We start from the raw sequence: 24,434 nt of genomic DNA, 5'->3' as shown, positions 1-24,434 counted from the left end.
ACCTTATATATATATATACAATGATTATATACAATAAGTATAATATTGTTAAAGCTAACAAAATCACAATTGGATGTAGCATTGGATTCAAAGTTCCTGTTGTCAGTGACCATTAGAATAAGGTATCCCATCAATGATGTTTCCCATACTTTTTTAGTCTTTCTGGAACATAATGTATCATCTCTGCATCACGGTGAATGATAATCAGAGTTTTTTGTAGTTATGGTTGTGATATAGCAATTGATTCAGGTCATCATGTTGCAACAGTTTTGTTACCAATGTAAGATTCATTCCAAGGGGTGTAGGTAGTAAATCTTGATACAACACACAGTTCCATTGTAGCAATTGTTATCCTATAATTTTGGTAAAACTGCACACACAGATATTTGAGTGATTATTTGTCTCTATAGTGGTGTTGTCTATAAATACAAAATCACAAAGGGTTCTCACACAAACACATCCACTTCCAACACACACAAGTACAGTCTCAGGGGTTTCATGAGGATGTACTTCAAAACGACAAACATTTTGTTCAGGGTTAAAAGAAATGTCTTGGGACTTAATGTTATTACATTCACAAATGCTCATTGCTCCTGTACAACACATGCATCAACACCAATAGTCCACCATTTGTCCCCATTTTGTTGCACCCACATTTTATCTTCTAATGGTGAGCAGAGTTCTATGGTGATTTAATCCCAGTGCAACGACTTGGTATGTGGTGTACACCGAAGCACTACATATTGTCAAAACAAAAACTGTGGCTTTACTGTCAGTGGGGTCATAAATGAAATTAATTAGATGCCACCAAGGTTGGAATTCTCTTTCAAATTGAGTTGCATTATGTTAGATTACCTTTTGAATTTCCGTGGGTATCCTCTTCACATTCTCTTACAATCACTTCCACAGTAGACTGTACCCACAATTGAGCCTTAATACAACTAAGAGTGAGAGAGATACCAATCTGGGCTACACCTAGTGTATTCACAATTAGTTCGTGGTTGTTTCCATTAATTCTTTCCCACTGGGGTAATATATCAGTTAAGAGCCATTGTTTAGTTCCCACTGCCAAAAGACAAGATTGCAATGGATCTTATGATTTGTGCTGAGCTTATTTTGTTTGCTAAAACTTCAGTGTCCATGCTATTTAATACTCCAAATCCTGTCCCCAGGATGCCAGTCACATCTGTCCTTGATTATTTTGGAGGTGAGGGTTTGTCCATGCAACCATGCTAACCATCCTGTAGAAGATGTATTCAGGAATGGTGAGAAAGTAGGTTTAACTGCAGAAATACTAACTTGCATCAATAGTTCCACTTGCTTGAGGGACTGTGATTGATTAAATTGCATCTGTTGCACAACAACAAGTGATGTAAACAAATGAGAAAACCTACTGCAGTCTTGCCTATTAGCATCAGGAACTAAGCAATGGCTGTTATATATTGCCTCATTGTGAAAGAATTTATGCAATGGACCATCAATCGTGAATGCATCTGATGTAGCCTAAAATAATATTTCTCTAGCTCTTAGTTGTATCCAAGCTCAACCATGGACACAATTTATGGTAGCAGCAGTTATAAAAGAAGGTGAAGAAGACACCTCACCTACAGAAATTTGAAAGTAATCTGAGATAATGCATGCAAATTTCAAAAGAAAACCCCAGTTTAGTCAATTTTGCTTATGGCCTCGTTAACAATAATGCTACAGCTTTTGTCACAACAACATGTAATATTTCAGTATACATCATATACCCAGTCCCTGCACTGAGATTAAATCACCCTGAAACTTTACTCTCTCCATTAGAACACAGAATATGAGCCCAAGAAAATGGAAACAAATTGGAAACTATTGATGTTAACAATGTTAACAACGATGTTGTATGGGAACAACATGGACTTATTTGTGAGAGTAACAACATCAAAGCCCAAGACACTGTCTTGAGACTGAACAAAATGTTTGTAATTTTTAAATATATCCCAATGAAACCCCTGAAACTGCAGCTGTATATATTGGAAAAGGATTTTATATTCATAGACAACATTACTGTAGATAGAAGTAATAACTTGACTATTTGTGTTTGTAATTTTGCTAAAACTATGGGATGCAACTTTAATTATGCAGCTCCCATTACATCTTAAGAATTACTACAATCTAGTCACACATAGAGTCAAGATTTATTGCCTACCCCCACCAGAATGAATCTTATATCAGTGACGAAAGTACTACAACACTATGACCTGGGCCAACTGCTAGAACGTGTCTGAAACAACGGACACAAAACTCTAGTCACCATTCATCATGATACACAAGAGATACACCATGTCTTTGAAAGAGTGAAGGATGGAGAACACCATTGGTGGGATGGGACCGTGCTTGGATAGTCATCAACAGCAACAGGAGTTTTGAATTTGTTTCCCCTAGTTGTGATTTTATTAACACTAAAAAATGTCTGTTGCTTGTAATTATACTGTATATAAACATTTGGTACATGATAAAATGAATACCTTAACTCAAACCACCCAAAACATACAAGCTAATACATATCAAGTAGCACTGCTTTATTGTGGATCTGTAAGTATGCAAACTCTCAATATACTCTTTATGGCACAGAGGCAAGAAATGATAGCACCTTTGTGAAGGTAAGATAAATTGACTGTAGTCAAGGGATGGAATGTGGTGGTGTGGTGCTCCCCATCCCCCACAACCCACCCTTACTTCCCAAAACCCTGCTCAAGTGATAATCATCAGTAGCAGTCATCTGGTTGTGATGGCTGCATCTCTCAAATTGAATTTAGGGGAGATAGATAACAACACAATAACCAAAGGGTTAATTTCAACAATGCACTCACCAAACAATAGTGCTGACCAACGTCTGACTCAAGCCAAATTTGGAAGAAACTTACATCTGTAGTTGGTATCTAAATATAAGTCAATGATCTTACTTCATAGAGCTAACCTGCACAGCAGTGGAATGCATGCCAGCATCTCTCCTCAAGTAGGGTCACTTCTCAAGGGTACTCCTAGAGGTTGAGAGAATCGTTATTGTGTCAGATACTAGGTGAGTAGATCTGGGATAAGCATGCTGGAACTTTGAAATCTTAGCTAAGTGATATAAAGGATTGATTGTGCCTATGTAATCCTTTACATATTAACCATTGACCAGGTCTGGGACAAAGTCTGGATCCAACTGCACCTAAACTCCTCTCTGAGCAGGAGTTTAGAATGCAAGGAGGTCATTTCTGAGCACCATGACTCAATGGGAGCATCTCCCTGGCTGTTTTGTCTTACTCTGTCCTCTATGCAGTGTACCTTGCCATCAAATCTTGAGAAATCACTGTCACATTTACTATTGAACTTTGTTAAATCACTCATTTATATCGATAGTCATATTGCTACTTCTGTCTTACGAGTGAAATGCGTCACTTCATCCATAACAGGGAGGTTGTGGAATCTCCCTCCATGGAGATATTCAAAAGCCATATGGATGTGGTCCTGGGCAATCGGCACTAGGTGGCCCTGCTTGAGATGAGGGTTTGGGGCAGACAAACTCCAGAGGTCCCTTCCAATTTCAACAATTCCGTGATTCTGTGATCTTCACGCAGAGATCTTTGTTGGGCGTTACATTTCACTGCACAACATTACATTGAACTTGTACACTCTGTACAAAGTTACAGGCACTTAATTATCCAGATCAGTAAGTTACTAAACTATGAAGTTATGGAGTACCAGAAATGTCTGTGTTTAGGAAAACATCCTATTCAGGATATCACAGAATCACTTGATTATGTACCTTAATTGAAGCAACATGATTAAGTATTACCAAACCTAGTGGGATTTAGACTCTTACATGGCTTCTCTCACAATTCTGTTCTGAACTGAAACCAAAAGAATAAACAGGAAATTTTGTATGTGAAACACATGTGTATGTTAAAATCAAGAAGTGATCCTGTTCTTCCAGTGAGAGAGGAGAAAGAGGGCAAGTTAAAGACAAAAAAAAGTGATTAAAAAATGGCAGATGAATTGCTCAGTTCTTTGAAAAATTGCTGAACGTGACACAATGGAGTTCAAGTTATTGATCCAATGTGAAGTACTTAATGCATTATAAAACACTGGGTGTCACCCACTGCCCACCCACCATCAGATGGGGAGCTGCTGAGCCTTTCCGTTTGCTACGTAGGTTAAGTTTTTGAGTCACTTATTTGGGGTTCTAGGTAAGCTTCTAGGTAAGCTGCTTGACAAGAGTTTTTTTCTGCTGCTTTTGCAGCTAAACCAAACAACCACCAGGCCAAGGACATCTGCTTTTAAGAGATGACGAGCGATCATGTGAAGTCTGGGCAGCACATCCCCTTCAGGTACTGCCTCTGAAGGAGTGGATTTTCTGCAGAGACAAATATCTGACCCCCTCCTTTAAAGCTCACTCTTGCCTCTGCTCAGAAGAGATGAAGCTGAACCAGGCCGAGGTGTCAGAGTGGGGCAGGGAGGTGGCAGAGGTGGCCAGTGCCTTCCCCGGGCAGATAGCTATCCCTGCCTGCTGCCACCACACTTCATCCTGGGCCCGTGGCTCCCTCGAGACGAGCGGAGGCCTCTGAGCAAAAGAGGCTATGGCACCTCGGCCACCTTTATTCCACTCCACAGCCCCCGCCGGGCCTCACTGCCCTCAAGCGCCGCCATCTCCCTGCGTCGGGCTGGGCTGGGCTGGGCTGGGCTGGGCTGGGCTGGGCTTGGCGCTGAGCAACGGCGGAGCGGAGTTTCACTTTCTATCCCCGAGCCGTGGCGAAGCGGGAAATGAAAACTAATGTGCGAAGCGAGCGCTACTGCCCTCTGACGCAGCCGGCGAGAAGAGCGACGGGGCAGGCTCACTCCCCGCCGCACCTCCACGGCGCCAGCCGCTTCGCGTCCTCGCTGCCGACTGAGCTGCTGCAGGTGAGCTCCGCGGCGGGCAGAGCTGGCATGAGCCAGAGCCACGGGGGGGAAAAAGAGGGGAGAAAAGAAGAAAAGAAAAAAAAGAAGGGAAAAAAAGAGAAGAAGGTGGAGTAAACCCATAGTTTGACAGCAAAGTGGGAAGTGTCATTTCAGTCAAGGGAAGCGTGGAGGTGAAGGACTTGGGTCCCTGCAGCAGCCCTTTGAGGAGCCCAGGGCAGGCATCTCGTCCCCAGGGCTGTGGCCTCGCAGCCCCTCTCCCACCCCAGCGCCATTCCCCTGGCTGCCTGCTCCTCGGGATACCCGTGAGGAGGGGAAAGAAGCGATGATGGCAACATGAGACAGAGGTGGTGGTCCTCCAGAGGGCTTCAGGGCCGTGGTACCAGAGTGTGAGGGGACCGTCAGGGGTTTGTTGTGAGAGGTGGGTGTCTTGGGAGGGCAGATAGGCTGTGGAGAATGCTGGGCTGGCTGAGGGAGTGAGAAGATCAGATGATTATGGAGTGGAGGATACAAGGAGGGTATCACTCCTACCTCTTCTCTGCCTAGTGCTACCATAGTCTCATGGCTGGGGCATGCCACGTGTTGAAGGAGTGGTACTGAGTCGTATCCCTGACCCGCAAAGGAAACTGAGAAGGGACCCTGCTGCTTCAGTGAGAGAGGAGAAATCGGGGGAAAGAGGGGAGCCTGCTCCTCAATTCTGATGCTCACTCGCTAGTTTTTCTATATGTTTATGCAGAGAAAGGAAGGCTAAGTGCAAATCTTAGGAATACCATCTTTCTGATAGCCAAAACAAAGCAGTTCCGTGCAAGGGTTAGGAGGTCGTATTCCTGTCCCTGCTCCCACACTGGACACCTGCTAGTGGTGTCTGGGGGAGAGTTTATTCAAACCAAAGACCTAAATCCTCCTAGCTCTCCATCCTCCTGCACCTTCCTGCCCTAATATCTTTCTACCTATTTCTCTCTCAAGTGACGCAAAGCCTTTTAGCCTTGAACTTGCTATTTCATTCTACCCTTGCTCAGGTTGCAGCCGGGGAGGTTTAGATTGGTCATTAGGAAGAACTTTTTCACCGAGAGAATTGTTAAGCATTGGAATGGGCTGCCCAGGGAGGAGGTGGAGTCACCATCCCTAGAGATAGTCAAAAGATGCATAGATCAGGTGCTGACAGATATGGTTTAGTTTAGTGGTGAGCTTTGCTGTGTTAGGTTAGTGGCTGGACTCAGTGATCTTAAAGATCTTTTCTAACCATAACGATTCAATGATCCTACGTTTCTTAATGTTACCTCCTGCCAAAAGCTCTATTTTTCAAGTTCACCACATCCTTAGCTGTTGTTTATCTAGCTCTGCTCTGCCTGTTCTCCTCCTACAGTATCGTCACTAGATGTGAGCATTACTTATCTTCTGCTTGATATTACACCAGCTAAATCCAGTGGCTCTTTTGGTACAAGCAAAGACGGGCTCCTGTTCTAACCAGGCTTTCAGAAACCTGAATGCCTCGTTAAATCATTGCCAGCAGAAGAGCCAGTGTAAATTCAGACTGTTTTGACGAGGAAGAAATGAAACCTGAGGTCTCATTTTCTGTGTAGCTGTTGTAATCACTGGGTTTGGATGTAAAAACCAGTATTCTTGAACCTATCTTTGAATATCTGAGTTTTAGGGTTTTTTTGTCCCCAGATAAAACTCAGGAAATTCAACAATATTTAGTGAGTCTGAGTGTATGACACTTAGAGTTCAAAAGTAAAAAATCGAAAGTACAATTCGGGAAAAATATACTTAAGTTTAAAGGTAATAATTGGGGAAAAAAGGTAATTTCTAGTTCCCTTGCTCGAATCTTCAGAAACTTTAATGTTTAACATTATTAGGCACAGTTAACCTGAAAAATAACATGCTTTTAAAGGAAATGTTTTCTTTTTGTGAAAGGCAGAGCCAGGATGTTTTGCCTATTTCCCTCTCTTGATAGCTTTTCTTCATTCCTTCGGCACCTGGCTTCTGCTTCATTTTACATACTGTTTAATATTAGTAAAATAATAATTCCTGAGTATTTGTTTTGGGAGGGTGGGGGGTGGGGTGGGGTTTTTTTTCACCCTGTTGTGGTTTAACTCCAGCCAGAACGTAAGCACCACACTGCCGCTTGCTCACTCACTCCTCCCTCTTGCAGTGGGATGGGGAGAAGAATCAGAAAAATAAGTAAAACTTGTGGGTTAAGAAGAGTTTAGTAGCTGAAGTAAACTACATTAATACAACAATAATTAAAAAATCTAGTAATAAATGTAATGAAAAATGGTATAACAAAGAGAGAAATAAAACCTAAGAAAAGACAAATGACGCACATAGTTTCATATTAGCCACTGGGCAGAAAATTAATTCTACCCCAGCTGAAACCAGGACAACTGTGAATGGTTCCCTAAGTATGTCTCTTTTCTGATTCTGCCTTCCTGTTGGACATGGGCTTTGAAAAAGTTTCACGTTTGTGTAATTGCATCTGAACACTTGCCACATTGTTTTTCTTATGTATTTTTAGTTTAGTTGACTTATTTAAAAAAAACTTTTCTTTAGAGAGCCAGCAATTGAGTCATAAGAGACTGTCGGAGTAATGGTCTGTTCAATACTCCCTTGAAAATTAAGGCATTCTAATGATTCTCTTGCTTAAGCACACTTACTTTGCCTGTGATCTCTTGAAGGAGCATAAAAAGAAAAGCACCTACATATCAGTTTCTTTTTTTTTTGCCTTTAAAAATTATTGTCCACGGGAATGATTTAAAAATTAGAGTGCTGCTGAGGAGCCTTTAGAAGCTCTTAGAACTAATGTAGAGAGCCTGATACAGAAAACTAACCAATTATTATCAGCAAAAAAAGGCCAGTAAAGGTGGAGTTTGCAGTTCTGAACACTTGGGATACTTTGGGTGATAAAGCATTGCTCTTACTAAACAGAGAGGTTTTGCAATGTCTGCTATTTGGATGATTTAAATAATACTATTTACCAAATCTTCTTGAACAGGGTTATATGGAGTTCCCTGGCTAGGTGGAGTTGTTACGGTGGAATCAAAAGTTCCTTTGTTTATTTAGCCACAAAAGAAAAGACAGGATGTGCAATTCTGTGTATTTTACTTTGCCAATGAGCCTGTACACCTACAATACCCATGCTAATTCAAATACATGAAATGCTATTGTAGTAATCCATCTTTTTCATAATGAAAGTATCAAATACTAAGACCAATCCTGTGTTTCTGGGTGCTCTCCCTCTTTCTAATCTTTCTGTGTCTTTCTGCAGTCCTCCTGACTTTGTACAATATTGTTGATGGGACAAAGAAGCGGACGTCAAGAAAACAGCAAGAAACTAGAGCTGGCAGTAAGTGAGACCATGCAGGCAGAAGAAAAGCTACAAAATAATAAAGAGGAAGATGAAGAGCCAATGGCCAAAGACCGGAGGCTAATATCAGTCTTTGGTGTGGCAGACTTGAAAAATGGTAATTATGTTTTGTCTGTCCTTGACTCTCCTATTTTCCGTTTCTAATGCACATAGCTGCATTTTCTGTCCTTAGGCTTCATTTTCTCCTATTCTTTACCTCTTCACAAAGGAACATGCAGGTGATTCTCATTAGGCCCTGACAGTTAACCATTTTGAGTTTTTTGGGAAGGGATTATGTGAGGATCTCAGAGTTTTTTCCCATTTTAAGTCCTCAAATTGGCCACTGCAGACAAAAAGGTCTACCTGCTGACCCCATGTCTTTCCAAACACAGCCAGCATTGCTTCTGGATTTGCTAAAGCAATATGTGGGCCCTAGTTATTCTGCTGCATCGCTAGATCAGCCTCTCAAAAGCTGTCATCAGTATTTCAGGTGTATAAACTGTTCTACCCCAGCTATAGCCCCCTCTTCCTACTGACTGTCAGAGTTGTTCTGAGTCCACGTCCTCTGAGTCTGTTCCATGTCCTCTCTCCCTTTGGTGACGACTTCAGAAGAAAAATTTGTAATTTATGACTTATACTGCCTTGGGGCACAGAATATGCTGTCCTTTCACATGCAGTGTGAACAGCTGTGACTCGCTTTTTCCACTTCTCTCAGGGCAGTTCCTTTCTTTGAAACTAAGGCAAATAATACCAGAGGTAGGCTGAAGGGGAAATTTGAAGCCTTGTGTGGTGGACAGCTAGCTTGTGGTCCCACATGTAGGTCCTCATTTTGTTATTAGGCTTGTCTGTGTAAAAGATAATAAAAGTCCTCACACAGGCAGCCTTTGGCTTCTGTTTTTTTACTTTTTAATTTTACATTTAAGTGTGTTATGAGAGGACTGAAAATAGAGGAACTGGGAGATATCTGAGTATCATAATCCAGGCTTACTTGGATTTTTCCTGACAGTTGCCAAACAGAAATAAATGTTACCTGCTTGAGTGACATAAGAAAAGATTGAACACTTTGTCAGGTCTGGCTAAGATGCTGGGCCTGTATGCTGAATGGCTGAATATATGCAAGAGGAGTTTGCCTCTTGTGATTAATTTTTTGCTTTCATATACCTGTCTCCAGGCCTAACTTCCTCTTTTCCCGTGCTTACAGGAGCTATTGGACTGTACAACGTTGGACAGAGCTGCTGTCTGAACTCTGTGCTTCAAGTGTTCCTCATGAATATACACTTCACAGGGTTACTTCGAAGGTACCACCTAGAATCATAGAATCATAGAACGGTAGGGGTTGGGAGGGATCTTTAGAGATCATCTAGTCCAACTCCCCTGCAGAAGCAGCTCCAGCTAGATCAGGTCTCATAGGAACATGTCCAGGGGGGTCTTGAAGACCTCCAAGGAAGGAGACTCCACACCCTCCCTGGGCAGCCTGTTCCACTGCTCCCTCACCTGAACAGTGAAATAGTTTTTTCTTATGTTTAAATGGAACTTTTTGTGTTCCAGCTTCATCCCATTACCCCTTGTGCCCATTACCTGTTTGAACTGCCTGAGATACTTCCATCATTGCTCTCTTGTCTCCACTCTTCTTTTGTATGGGATGTGCATTTGAAGGCTTGGATCATCAAGGTGTTAACAAGGTGCCTTCAGCTCACTGAGCAAGGTCTCTGCCTTGTATCTGTCTTACACAGGCTGGAGCTTACAAAGATAGAAGTTGCAGTGTTCTGACTTGTTACTCATCTCTGATTCATGTGCCGTTGCGCACCAGGAAGCTGGAATCTCGAAGACTCTCTGATCCTCTCTAGTTCTTTTCATATCAGGATATGATTTGATTCTGGGTGTAAGCATAGGCCATTATAACTAAAGGATATGGCATGTGCACTTTGTACCTTTAAGCATGTAAACTTAAACACATTGTGATCCTGATTTTCCTGGTTAGCAGCTGAATGGAGAAGAGTAAGTGTTGTTGTAGATAGCAAAAACATAGCGTTATTTTGTTTTGCTTGCCTGTGCTCTCTGCTTGTTTATGAGAAGGATTTGGGCTTCTGCTTCCCTACCAACCACACTGATAACTGGTTTGATTCGTTTTCAGTTTGCTTAGTTCACTGCAGCTTTACTCATCTAAGTGGATCATTCCTGTTCAGCCCTCCTTTCTCCAAATTTCTTATACCCTCATCAGTGTGCAGAGGTGGAAGAAGACAAGTTACAGATATGCAGAGATGAGAAGTGTCACAAGTGGGCAAAGCTAAATAATAAAATAGTAGATTACCGTTGTTATTCGAAGAAAGAAAAACTTGTGGACTGAAATAAATTTAGGGAGGATAAAGAGCTTTCTAGCTAGCATATAGTTGAAAGGCAAGTATTATGATATACATGCCCATTAAATGTTGAGGGCATGTTGAAAATGAAGGCTTGAACAAACGGAAGGCACTGGAACAGGCTGCCCAGATGGGTTGTGGAGTCTCCCTCTCTGGGGACATTCAAAACCCACCTGGACGAGTTCCTGTGTGACCTACTCTAGGTGGCCCTGTTCTGGCAGGGGGGTTGGACTATGTGATCTCTGAAGGTCCCTTAAGATTCTGTGAAGGAAAGAACAGCTCTGAAACTAGAAGTAACTAATATAATTTCTAGAGTCCAGAAAGCACTTCAGGTCCTGCTTGGTTCACTCTTTATTCAGGAGCAGGCCAACTTAAAATTGTGGCCTTTTACTTTACAACTGTCATCCTGCACTGTGGGATGAGTTACTGCAGGTGTCTGCTTGCCCTTTTTCATTCTGTGCTGAAAACCATTCTGCTTCCTCTTGAGTTGCTGTCTGTGCTATTCACCTCTTCTTCAGGTGTGATGTCTAATATTTGTCAGTCATACCACTTGATTGTAGTTCATGTTGCTCCTTCTCTTTCTAGGATCACAGTGCCACCAAGTGCTGCTCAGAAGAGGAAGAATGTCCCGTACCAAATGCTCCTGCTGTTGGAGGAAATGCAGCGTGGCAAGCAGAAAGCTGTTTCTCCCATTGCCCTGGCGTGTTGCCTTTCAGTATACAGAGTGAAATGTAAGCAGCCTGCCTCATGCTGACCTCTGCCTGCAGACCAGGGTTGTTAATTGTCACGCAGTGCAGGCTCTGTCATCTCATCCAGAAATTCAGAAATGTGAGGAGTTAGGTCCCTGATGACATAGTACTCTTTATAGCAGCCTCACACTTGTGAGTGAGGTGCTGTTTCTTACCTGTGAGGAGGGAAAACAGAGCTGCTGCTGAACACCCTTGCTGGTGTCCAAAGGGTGGATGACTATCAAACTGAGAAGACTCAGCCACTGATACAGGCCAGGGGGAAAGTGTTGTGCAAGGCAGAGAGAGGACAGCTTGTACCTTGGTTTGTCTTGATATACCAGCAAGATAATAGTGAAACAGCTCCTATTTCTTACTTAAAGGAAGGGATTGTATGAAAAAATACTGAATTCAACCAGGTCCTCAAAGGACAGAAACCATATCTTTCCTGTTACAAGGGCAGAGAGAAGAATTTGCTGGCTTAACCTCCCACTTGGGCAGGGTCTCAAAGGAGGGAGACTGTTAAATGCCTGGGTGACTGGTGACAGTGGGGTGCTGAGGATCTGTGTGTGTGTACAGATGCACACAGTGTATATAAATGTCCTGATCTTTATCATATAAAAGCCAAAACAGGACAGCAATGAAAGGAACAAATGGTAGCCAGCCCAGGTCTATATTAAGGAGGAACTTGAGATAACCTTAATATTTCTGTTAGCATCATTTCACCCCTTAAGACTGAATGACTCTGCATTCTGCCTTCTTTCTTCCAGTTAGAGATGCCCAAAACCAGTTGGTAAAGCTTGATAATTTCCCACCTTGTCCTTCTGCATTCAGATGTAGTTCACAAAGTCCTATATCCCAACAAGTGGTGCTTTACCTGCATCACAGATGTGCTGTTAGGCATGAGGAAAGGTGTATTTTCTGAGTTTCGTGTAGTCAGGGATGTATGTAATGTTACGTACCTGCAGACCTGCAGGGAAGTTGAATGCATTCCGATCTCAGGGTGTTGGATTACACCACAAAATGTGTTTCACCTCTGATCAAGCAGGAAAGTAGTTCAGAAGTACCAAGGTTTTGCTAAATTATGTATAGTTTTTGCCTAGTTCTTAAATCTTGAGTTTACCATGGGCTGAGGGTACTGGTTCTTTGCATTCAAGGACATGCCAGTTTAACCAGAGTGGAAAGCCAAAGTATGTTTCTGCATCATCCTTGGCTTCCTGTGCTGAAACTGGGTGCTTTTTCCCTGGGCAGGGCTCGAAGACTATACGGTTCTCACTTGGAGCATTATGGTCTTAGGGAGGGGATAGGGACACAAGTCTGTGGAGTTAAGGTGAGAAAGGTGAGAGAAGAGAACAGAATCTTCCCTGTGTTATTTCTAAGGGGGCTCAAATAAATGGTACCCTTAACTCAGTGTGACATCTGAGCCCCATCCCCTGGTAGGTATAGGGCCTACTGTTGGCTCTGTATCTGGTGACAAGGACATGAGTTGTGCAGTGTGTTGTACAGTGGGGCACTCAAAGCCTCTCATCTTTTCCCACTGCCTGCTCAGGTCACATGGAGACACTGCAGATCCCTGTCCCTGGCAAGGGAACACAAGGTTGAATCTAATAGGAAACAATAAATCTCCCTTTGCCATCTGTGGGAAGCCTGTGCCTAGTGCTCTACTTAATAATGACTGACATTGTGCTTTTTGTTTGCCCAGTGTTTGTGCAGCATGATGCTGCCCAGCTCTTTCTGACTCTCTGGAACTTGATAAAGAAGCAGATGAAAATGCCAGAGCTGGTAAGGACGGTCATTGAAAAGATCACCATGTCCTTTTGGCCCTTGTCATATGTGGTTTCCTCTGCTTCTTGAAGAAGAATCCTGTTCACTGGCAGCTGTCCTAAATGAAATTCTTAAAGTTATCCCCTACTTGGATACTTCCTTGCATATTTCAAATGGGAGAGGGAATCCTGATTTCATAAGCTTCAACATTTTTAGTGCCAAGTTAACTTTTGTCCATCCGACTTGGGCATTGGCGGGGTCTCCATTCTAATGGGAGAGCTGATTAATAACAAAAGGATCATCTTTTTGCAACACTGAATTTAGTTATCTTGCGTTTCTTTTTTTTCCCCACAAATTTCTGTGAGCACTTATTAGCATGCCTTGACACAGCTCCTCTGTTCTCTGAAGTCAGACATGTGCATTTAATTGTAATTAGTCAGTGTTAGTATGTTCCATGTATGACAGTTCCTCCCAGGGGAACCATGTCAACTAAAAGTGACTTTTCTTCAACCCACTGTCATAGTTTTATTCATACAGATGGACAGGCTTCTGCTGCAGTTCCAAACAAAACAGTAAAATTCTGCATCAAAGCAGACATTTAGCTGTGTGATCTTGTAGGCTGTGTCTTTCCCCTCTGCCACAGGAAGAGGAGAAGAAGTTGTTCCCCTTTAAACAGCGGGAAGTGCCCTGTCCACTTAAAGCAATGTCAGATCTGGGTTCAAGCCTTAAAGCAGTAACATTGTGTGAAGTATCACATCTACCTGGGCTTTCCCACCGAGAGTGGGAAATGCCTCAGCTGTGTTATTCATAAACCTTGTTTTGGCCTTTTTTCACCCCTCCAGGTTGAAGAGCTGAGTGATTTGTATGCCATCTGTATACAGGAGCACCTGGCCTGTCAGAAATGCTCTTTCGAAGTAAAGAGGAAGAGCAGCATGATAACCCTTCCAATCCCAGTGTTGGATTTCAATTCTCAAGTGCTGAAGACTCTGGTAAGTTCAGTGGCAGCACTGTGTCCTTAGGAGCCTTCTCCTTGCGGCACTGGTGTCTTCTGCGCTCATCTAGAACCTTCAAGATTCTCTGCAGAGTGTCTGGGCCTTTGAGGTGATCTTTTCTCATTCGCATTTCTTCTTTGCTTCGAGGGGTTCTAAGTATCTCAAAGAATTTGTCTTGTTTGGGGGATGGAATATAAAGCCCTGGAATCACCTTTCTGAAAAGGGTGTTCACAAAATACTCCGTGAGACTCAAAGACTCGTACTACACAGTGATGTGTAGCTGTGGAGCCTTCGGCACCATGGTGAAGTGCCCCAGGTAACTTGTAATGCCTGGGCAGACACTGTGTTTCCCCAGTACAGTGTTCTTTTACTGCTGTTTGATATCCAGACACAGCAGTGCTGGTGGCTACATAGGTGCTGCCACAAATAGTGGAGTTTTGTAGGTGTCAGTGGATCAGTGGACCTTACCTATTCTCTGACTACTTTACACTGTAAGGCTTTGAAGTAGGTATAAGAGATGCTTATGCATCAACTTTTTTTGGGGGAAAATGCAGTACTCTTTTTTTTTCTTGAGTAAGTAATCACATGGGATACCTCATTTTGGGCTGTTAGGCAGTCTTCTATCCTTTGAATACAATATGCCTTCTGTAGCTTCGCTGTTGCTTGTACCCTGTGAAACAAAGTAGAAATAGAAATCCATCCTGAAGGAATTAAGTTGAAAGAAATCTCCTCTGCCTTCCTAGGAGGCCTGTCTGCAATATTTTTTCCATCCAGAAGAACTGACTGATAAAAACATGTGTTTCTGTGAACAGTGTGGAAGGAAAACACCATTTCTGCAGGTAGTTGGAGAATTATTTCCCCTTACATTTCTTAGACCAAGAACTCCCTTTAGGACTGGGAAGGGTGGGGAAAGAACTGTATCAGTTTAAGGGAGATCAACTCCTCAAAGATTTCTCATCACAACAGTATCTGTCACATGTAAACCACATGCATCATTCCTGTTAGGAAGTTCCCTGCTGTAGATAGAGCTCTAGCTTTAATGGGTTTTCATGTAAGTCGCTGGGGGATGTAGCATTTCTGTACCAGTGGAAAGGCTTCTGTTGGTTGATGTTGTGTTTCCATTGTGGGGCTTTACACCAGAGTGTAGCTCCAGGGGTGGACAAGAACGTGTTTCTAGAGCTGTGCATGCACATAGAAGTAGGATACTGTAGGATGATTTCCCTTCTTCCCTGCTTTCTGCTGAGCTTGCCGGTTTTTACAGTATTGGTTTTTGCCAGTTGATGAATTATCTGTTTCATGAAGGGGCAAGTGCATTGAAGAGAGGTGTGTGAGGGAGGGAGACTGCCTTAGCTCAAGGCTTGGATGAGACTTTACACAATACTTTGACCATATGGTCACCTCTAATGCCACAGTACATGCTTATGTCTTGGTGGCAGCTGTGAAAGCAGCAGTAGTGTCAACAAAGGCACTGCTGGAAGGAATGAGCAGTCAGTTTGGTGTCCTCCGTGGAGCTCTAGTGACCACATGTCATAAGGAAGTTGACTTGCCTTTCCTCACCTACCTAGTGCTACGAGCTTAGGGTTAAGAAAGCAGATGAGGCACAAAGCAGCACTTGAGACACCCAAGGGTGAAGTTGAGAGACTTGGTTAGCACAAGCTCCCTTCTGCATGTGTGTCTCGTGTGCAGATGAGCTACAATGGTTTGGCATCTGCTGTCCAGTGGAATTGACAGTCATTCAGTAGCACTGACTATTCTCCATGCTACTTTCATTGAGCAGCACTGACTGTCTCTACCTCACCTCCCCAGGCTTTATTCCTTAGCTCTCAAATGCCTTACTTACTGCTTTACAGAGCATGAAGCTAGTCCATCTGCCACAGACTCTGACCATACACCTAAAACGCTTCTGCTTTGAAGAATCGGCCAAGATTCACAAGCTCAGTCACTATCTGCCATTCCCACAAGACCTTGATTTCAATGCAATCTTGACAGAAGATCAGTGCCAAGCAGATGACAAAGAAAAGGTGAGATACTCCTAATGCTCTGTTTAAAAAGGGCAGATTTTATTATCCCCTCTGCTCAAGTCTCATAAAAACCTCAGCGATCACACCGCTACTGGCCTCAGTTCGAAGCACATGTCTTAAGAATATGTCTCAGGCTTTACCTGTGCCAGATGTTGCCTCACATCCAATGGTTTTAACTGGTTTTGGCATTATTTAACTTTCTGTGCTCAGATTAAATCACCAAAGGCACCATAACTGAAGCTTTCCACCGTAAGGACAAAACCCAGGCTTTAGGAAAAAAACCCAACCCCTTTTTTTATTCTGATAATGTTTAGCATAACTTTTTTTTCCTTCCATTTCTAAATAGACTAAAAAAGGGATGAAAAGAACCACAGCTTGTTTGGATGACCAAACCCAGACACTGTAAACAGTGTCTGAGAGGCAACTTCTGTCCTGTGTTTCAGCCTCCAGGGCCAGATGGCTTAAATGAGCAGCAGAGCTGCTGCTTTGCAGATCTGGGTCACTGATCCAAGACAGGGGCACTCCATTCCTGGCAGTTTCCCATGCAGTGGGTTTTATTTTTGCCACAGTGTTGAGGTCAACAGGGAGATGACAGCTTTGCCAAGCAGCTGAGAGTCATCTGCCACACTTGGAGATCTGTTCCCCTTACCAAGAAATAACGAGTATGGCAACAGCAAAACCTCCCTGCTGTGGTACTGCCTCTTTGCTGTCCTGCCGCCTTTTTCACATTCCTATGATCTCCAGGGAGGCTGCCAGGCCATAGCTGTCAGGCAGAACTCTGCGGGTGAGTGGAAAAGGTGGGATCCTCAAGGCTGATCTGATCTTTTTCCTCATGAAATGGCACATTCTTGCTGTATTGGCTGCTGTGTCTCTTCAGCTGCAGGCAAATGAGGATTGCTGCACTGAATGTTACTCTTTGTGGCTCTTCACAGGCTGCCTGGCAGTATGAGCTTTTTGCTGTTGTTGCTCATTCAGGATCAACTAGTTGTGGACACTACTGTGCCTACGTTCGAAGTCTGACAGAATGTAAATGGTATTGCTTCAATGATTCCGAGGTTTGCCAGGTGAGGAGAGAAATCCACGTTTCTTTTGTAGCTGCCTGGATGCTCCTCCAGATCTCAGTCTGAATGATTGCTGCTGAAAGAGAACCAGGAGAGAAAACTGAAGCTGGTGCAGAGCTCCGTGCACCTCATTCCTCTGCTACAGCATGTTCTGAGCTGAGAGCAAAGTGGCTCTGGCTTCTGTAGGAAGGCCTCAGGTTCTGGTTTGTAGTTTGCAGAAGCAGCTGTTGGCTGTATACATTACTTTAAGTATTCTGAGGATACCCTACTGTGTGCACTCTAGATCTGTATAATGTACAGAAGAGGCAAAGGAACTGCTTTTCCTTGAAGGGTAAAAGCAATAAACCAGTTCATTAAAAGGTGTTCAGTTCCTGGAGGTACCACTTATACCACTCTTATGAGAGTTGCTCTGCTGGTACCACAATGTGTCCATCTCTTAAGAGTTTTTACTGTCCCCCTCTTGTGTGTTTTCTCTAGGTGTCATGGGATGATGTTAAGTGCACCTATGGACATTCCAGCCTCCATTGGTAAGCTAACATATCTGTCTTTGAAACTGCTCTGGGGTTTGGAATGAGGGTGGCAAAGAGAAGGAGACATATGGTTTGAACATTATGTTTACCTGAGATATACTGGGAGAGCAGCAGAGGCATCCATGTCTTCTGGTTACTCTGATGTGACTGTGTGTGCCTGTCCCGGGAGCCTGCAGGGTTATGGAGTAGCCACAGAGGGGGCTGCAGGAGTGGTCTTGTTCCTTGGGATTGCTGCTTGGACCCTGTATCCTGACTGTTGAATGCATGTGTTCAGAAGAGGCAAAGGAACTGTTTTTCCTTGAAGGGTAAAGTCAGATCCATCAGTCAGGATTCCTCCGTGCTTTTAGTTTTGATGCACCATAAGCAAATGAGCTGTGGAGGGACACAATCCTTCCTGTGAGCTATAGCACTGCCAGGGAGTGAGCTTTATTTGTGGCCTCAGGACCACGGGAGGGGGGTGGTACATTTGACCTAAGCCTCAAAAAACTGAGCAGGAGCAAACCTGGGAGGTTACTTGCAACCCACATCTTCAAACGTACATCTTGTTTTGCCTTTTCTTTGCTTCCACAGGGGAGAAACGGCCTATCTCTTGACTTACATGAGAAAACATTCTCAGTAGCCTTATCCAGGCATATCAGAACACGTTGGGAAGCTGTGTGTTGCCCTTGGAGCTCTGCACCTCTGTGTCAGTGTGGCACAAGAAAGTGTTCACAAGAAAGACATTCTGCACTCACTCAGTGACTGCTGCCCTCACATTTATTTATGCAAAAAGTGCAGGAGAGACTCAGCTAGAGAAAGGATCCAAGAACTGTTGCACTTAGAAACTTTTTGTTTCATGTTTTTTTGTTGGTTATGTGAGTTTATATATTAATTTCCTCTGAAAAGATATCAGAGTCAAGGACTGACTTTCCTGACTTACCAGTTTTCTTTAGTGCTGATGCTTAGGTTCCAGTGCAGGGGAAGGGTTTGGCCTGAAAGCCTGTGTGATGCTCTGGGGAGGCACTTGGTACAGCTGGAGACCTGCAATAACCATACCTGTCTAGGAAGACCTTGAGACTTACTCTGTCCTTTTAGCATCATGTTAGATGCTGGCAATCTGTTGTCAGCAGGAATAGGGAGGTGATCATTCCCCTGTACTCGGCTTTGATAAGGCCACACCTTGAATAATGTGTCCAGTTTTGGGCCCCTGTCTACAAGAAGGACATTGAGGTGCTGGAGAGGATCCAGAGGTGGGCTACCAAGCTAGTAAAGGATTTGGAGCATGTCTCCTGTGAGGAACGGTTGAGGGATCTGGGGCTGTTTAGGCTGGAGAAAAGAAGGCTCAGGGGAGACCTTATCGCTCTCTACAACTACCAGAAAGGAAAGCTGTAGCGAGGTGGGAGTCGGTCTGTTCTCCCTAGTAACAAGCAATAGAACAAGAGTAAGTGGCCTCAAGTGTTGCCAAGGGAGGTTCAGGCTGGATATGAGGAGCATTTTCTTTCCAGAAAGGGTTGTCAGGCATTGGAACTGGCTGCCCAGGGAGGTGCTGGACTCACAGTCCCTGGAGGTGTTTAAGAGATGGTTGGATGTTGCACTTAGGGAAATGGTCTAGTGGGTGATAGGGCTGGGACAAAGACTCGATTTAATGGTCTTAAAGGTCTCTTCCAACTGAAATGATTCTGTGATTCTAATGTGGGTGGGGGACCCCAAAAGTATTGAGACGTGGTAGGAACAAGGGCCAGAACCCTTATGATGCATGCAGCATCAATAGTCACTCCTTAAAACCTTCCTGAAAATGCATCACACCAGGAGTTGAGATGTATCTGAAAGTTGGCATCAGCACGGGGAGGTGGTTTTAAGTCAGGAGTTATTGTAACAGTTGTGATTTAAAGAATGAGTTTATATATATTTACACAGATAATTGATGTTTTAGCATGCTTATCAGGCATTTATATGCACTATTCTCTATAGAGGACAATATTCAGAGCAACAGGGATTCTGAAGCTAGCTAGTGATTTTACATAATACAATCCACATACTGTGATAGGAGAAGTCAGGTGCCTTGATATGCTTGAATTTTTGGGATTCTCCTTTAGTATTGGAGTTGTATTGCTTTCTCCCTTCCATTTTTTCCCGTGAAGTGGAAATGTGTTCTGAAGCAGAAAGTGTTGTGGAGAGAACAATTTTATGAAGGGAGCTGAGTAATTTTTCAATGTCCCATTGAGCCCAGTCACTCTGTGCTGTTGGTTCAGCCTGGGTTACCATGGCAAGACCACACAGCTGGAGGGAAAACGTGGAGAGAGCTTGAAAGGAAGGTTGGTAATATGTGGTAATCAGAAGAGGTGCACTCCAAAAGCTCCTCACAAGACTCAGTTGTGAGGAAAACAAAAAGCTTTGGTTGTGGTGCTTTTAGAGTATTCCTTGTGGTAAGTCTTGACATACCACAGTCTGTGAAAGATGGAGACTCTACTAGTTTGAGATCTAAAGGTACCTTCCAGCCCAACCTATTCTTTGACTGTGTTTTCACAAGGGTGCTATTTTTGTGGGGCTGAGCACATGTTAGAATTACTAATTTAGTCATAATAGCAGCTATAGTTAATGTCATGTTATTTTCAGAGTGATGAAGTTCCCAAATCACGTCCATTTTCTCTCGGTATGTGGAATGTGAATTGAGAAATCTCGGAGCACAGCTGTGAAACAATGTTTTTCATGAACTAGCAGCTCTTTATTTCACTGTACTAGCGAGGTCCATCCTTCTATTGAACTCTCTTGTATTCATATTGTCCATGCTGCTACAAACCCAGGGTGTTGTTTGTCACCTGGGATGAGGCCTTTTCCGCCTCTTTGCCTTCGGGAATGAGTTACATCTTTGTAAAGCGCCTTGCAAGGAGTGAGTAAGAAAACCAAGTTCTTGTCTGCTTTATCCAGCACTTTGCACATGTGAAGTAGCTGAAAGACGATGCGCTTCCAGAAATGGAGAAGTTAATGGGTTAAGAGACTGGCAAGAGCTTTCCAATTTGATATAACTTGAACCTTAAAAAAAAAGCTGTGCTTCAGAAAAACGCCTCAAATGTGCCATAACCTTCCAGGAAGCACCCATCCAGGAAGCAATTGCTGAGAGATACTAAGGATCTTTTCAGATGTTACCTCAAGGAAAAGTAGTTGGTGTTTTTTGAGTAAAATAGTATGGGCTAAATTCCCTAGCACGTACAGCTGGTGGATTATTCTCAGTCTATTATTCCTAAACACCATAAATGCAAGTGGAAGGCCACAGGCCACATGCATAGAGTTGGCATGCTCAAATGGAATGTTCAGGCTAAAGCTACTGCCAATGTTTACCTCCAAGAGCTGAGGAAATGAGGCTAAGCCTTCCCTAGGCACGTTACCCTGATGCTGGAGGCACAGCAGGTTTATTGTCATGTTTGCTGTCACATGAAAGCTGACATTGCTACCACGTCTGGATGGGCTGTGGGAGGAGTGGGAGGGTGTGCAAACTGGGCTACATGTAGATTCAAAAACTCTGCCTGACCTGAGTGGCTTTTGCAGTCACTGTGGCTGCCTCTGCATCCACAGTAACAGCAGGTTAACTGCCCGAGGACGAGACTCAGCTAAAAACATGGGGGTCAGTCCTGTTGTATGAAGAGGCACTTAAAACATGGAGATCAGTTCCAACATGGAGTCCACGTCTCTCACGGGCTGCCAACAGAAAAGCACCACCTGGATTTCTGCCAGAAAAGAATTTTCCACTGTAGAGCCACTGCAAAGAAGTCAGAATGATTGGTCTTGTGTTTGAGCCCCTGTGCAAATGAAGCCTGGCACAGGTAGTTGGGGCTTGGAAAAGCCAGATGAAGCCAAGAGTGCGTGTGTGGAGAGATGACTGTAGGTCCTGGTATCTCTTCCTTCCCCTTTTCTGTTTGGTTTGGGATTACCATGTCTTAAGGGAAGGAGCAGTAGCAAAGTACACATGCTCTGCTTCACCTCTGACAGAGTCCTCCTCAGATCCAGATGCTGCTCATCTTCAAGAAACACTGAACAAAAGTAAAATTCTATAATAAATATTACAACATGTATAATCTCTAAAACTTCAGTGTGTTGTAAATCTCCAAATGATATGTGAAAGAGAAATATTCTTTTGATCCTTCCAGTATCACTTTTAATTCGTGAATCACTTGTCAACTAGGAATCTTTGTCGTTTACACAAAAATGCTGCACATGAGGCATACATTTTAAATAGAGACCTTAAAAAAAATGACCTGTTCTAATATGGATTAAAGACCATGGGTTAAGAAAACTACAATGACTCTAAACTGCAATGAGCTCTGCAAATCATATTGGGGCATTGCTCGTAATTGAGAGCTGTCTCGTGGAAAACAACCTGGGGGTGTTGGTTGACAGCAGCTGAACATGAGCCAGCCGTGTAGCCAAGAAGGCCAAAGGTATCCTGGCCTGCATCAGAAAGAGCATGGCCAGCAGGACCAAGGAGGTGGTTGTCCCCTTGTACTTGGCACTAGTGAGGCTGCACCTCAAACACTCTGTTGAGTTTTGGGCCCCTCACTACAAGAAGGACATGGAGGTGCTGGAGTGTGTCCAGAGATGGGCAGTGAAGCTGGTGAAGGGTCTGGAGCACAAGCCTGATGAAGAGCAGCTGGGGATGTTCAGCCTCGAGGACATTGAGGTGAGACATGATCACTCTCTACAAGTACCTAAATGGGAGTTGTAGTGAGGTGGAGGTGAATATTTTCTACCAAGCAACGAATGATAGGACAAGAGGAAATGGGCTCAAGTTGCACCGGGGAAGGTTTAGATTACAAAAAACTCTTTCACTAGAAGAGTTATTAAGCATTGGAAGGGGCTGCCCAGAGAAGTGGTGGAGTCACCAGACCTAGAGATATTCAAAAGACATGTAGATGAGTTAGAACGGTTGCTGACGGACATTAGTTTAGTGATGGGCCTGACAGCGTGAGGTTAGTGGTTGGGCTCAGTGCTCTTAAAGGCTTTTCCAACCATAATGATTCTATGAATTTTAATATGAATAGCTTTACAGTTCTATGATACTATGATATTCCTACCATTCTACCATTCTACTACATTCTACTATGGATACCCCTACCATTCTATGATTCTATGATACTGATAGTTTTGTGGATCATAATAATCTGTTATGTCTGATAGATTCCAATGGTGAATAATTTCACGATGTTCCTGCAGGGGAACAGTGGTAGAGTGAAATCATCAAAGGCACCTTCTCTTAACAGATGTCACCTTTGCTGAGCAAATCCTCTCTCTGGCAGTTGGTGCCTTTTTGTCCTCAGGGTCACGCCTCGGCAGCCTGGGGTTCAGTCGGTGCCCATGGCAGCCCCTGGGCACAAGGCTTTTGCCCTCTTGGTAGCCAGTGCTGCCTTTCACAGAACTACAGAATGGTAGAGTTTGGAAGGACCTCTAAAGATCATCCAGTCCAACCTTCCTGCCAAAGCAGGTCCACTCAGGTCATACAGGAACAGATCCAGGCAGGTTTTGAAAACCTCCAGAAGAGGAGACTGCACACCCTCCCTGGGCAGCCTGTGCCAGGGCTCCATCACCTGAACAGGAAAGAAGTTTTTCCTTAAGTGGAACTTTCTGTGTTCCAGCTTTTGTCCACTACCCCTTTGTCTTCTCAATGGACAATATAGAAAAGAAGTGTTGCCCCATCCTCTTTACATACATCTTTTCAATACTTCTAAGTATTAATGAAGTCCCCTTGCACTCTCTTCCAGACTAAACAGCCCCAGTTTCCGCAGCCTTTCCTCATAAGGAAGATGTTCCAGTCCCCTGATCATCTCAGTGGCCCTACACTGGACTCTCTCCAGAAGTTCTCTGTCCCTCTTGAACTGGGGACTCCAGATGAGGCCTCACCATGGCAGAGTTTGTCTTTCAGGCAGCTTTGTCTTGTTGTTTTTCTGTTCTTGTTTTTGAGCAGGAGCAGAAACTCCTGCCCTGACTGAGACTGTACTCCCAGAGACATTTTGGCTATGTCAAGCCAGGATCAGCATTGCCAGGTAACATCCATGCTGGTATTTCTTCTGTAACATGGGCTCAAATCTGTGAGCAGGGAGCAGCACTTTCCTAATGAGTGCAGACAGAAAGCAACCTTCTGAAGGCATTTTATGAAGCAGTTTTTAGGAGAGAGCTATCTAGCTCTGACTCCATGCTGTTTCCCATGTGGCTGGCTTGTATTTTACCAGCTTTGTATTGGCCAGCTCAGTGCTGTTTGCGCCTGCCTGTGGAAATGTGCCCAGGAGTCACCAGCGCTTCAGAGGGTTTCATTGACAACAAAAAAATCCAGACATAGATGAAGTAAAAGAACTGGAATAGAAATGCTTCTGAGCTACATCTGCACGATGTAAATAAAAAAGTGGGAAAAAAAATGAACAAGGGCTTAAAAATGAATCAGAGAATCATGGAATCTCCAGGGTTGGAAGGGACCTCGAAAGATCATCTAGTCCAACTCCCCTGCCAGAGCAGGCCGTCTAGAGCAGGTCACACAGGAACTATCCAGGTGTGTTTTGAATGTCCCCAGAGAAGGAGACTCCACAACCCATCTGGGCAGCCTGTTCCAGTGCTCTGTCACTCTCACAGTGAAGAAATTCTTCCTTGTGTTTCTTTGGAACCTCTTATGTTCCAGCCTGTACCCATTGCCCCATGTCCTATCATTGGACATCAGTGAGAACAGCCTGGCTCCATTCTCCTGGCACCCGTC

The 24,434-nt window shown here is 43.7% G+C and overlaps 1 protein-coding gene across 4 annotated transcripts; it reads left to right on the top strand.

The window, feature by feature from the left end:
* The first annotated feature begins 4,838 nt into the window (after window positions 1–4,838).
* On the top strand, window positions 4,839–21,187 carry USP18 (ubiquitin specific peptidase 18). Of its 4 annotated transcripts, XM_062009675.1 has the most exons (11): window positions 4,839–4,923; window positions 8,189–8,384; window positions 9,468–9,564; window positions 11,212–11,357; window positions 13,054–13,133; window positions 13,958–14,104; window positions 14,851–14,946; window positions 15,958–16,128; window positions 17,061–17,192; window positions 17,667–17,716; window positions 18,290–21,187. In XM_062009675.1, the coding sequence occupies exons 2-11, from the start codon at window positions 8,216–8,218 to the stop codon at window positions 18,336–18,338; spliced, it is 1,137 nt and encodes a 378-aa protein (XP_061865659.1). In that variant the 5' UTR covers window positions 4,839–4,923; window positions 8,189–8,215; the 3' UTR covers window positions 18,339–21,187. The 4 variants fall into 4 exon arrangements, 3 of the variants coding, with proteins under 3 accessions (XP_061865659.1, XP_061865674.1, XP_061865684.1); XR_009819880.1 differs by lacking the exon at window positions 18,290–21,187 and having other exon boundaries at window positions 17,061–17,392; window positions 17,667–17,717; XM_062009690.1 differs by lacking the exon at window positions 14,851–14,946.
* Window positions 21,188–24,434: the final 3,247 nt, after the last annotated feature.

The sequence above is a fragment of the Colius striatus genome, chromosome 1 (genome assembly GCF_028858725.1).
Source record: "Colius striatus isolate bColStr4 chromosome 1, bColStr4.1.hap1, whole genome shotgun sequence".
Classification (NCBI taxonomy): Eukaryota; Metazoa; Chordata; class Aves; order Coliiformes; family Coliidae; genus Colius; species Colius striatus.
The sequence above is the reverse complement of the archived record's forward strand: the minus strand, read 5'-3'. Positions and strand labels throughout refer to the sequence as shown.

Coding starts and splice junctions, on each gene's coding strand:
- USP18 (XM_062009675.1), top strand. CDS start 8,216: ATGGGACAAAGAAGCGGACGTCAAGAAAACAGCAAGAAACTAGAGCTG. Junction 8,385..9,467: donor TGTGGCAGACTTGAAAAATG/GTAATTATGTTT, acceptor CCGTGCTTACAG/GAGCTATTGGACTGTACAAC. Junction 14,947..15,957: donor GGAAAACACCATTTCTGCAG/GTAGTTGGAGAA, acceptor ACTGCTTTACAG/AGCATGAAGCTAGTCCATCT.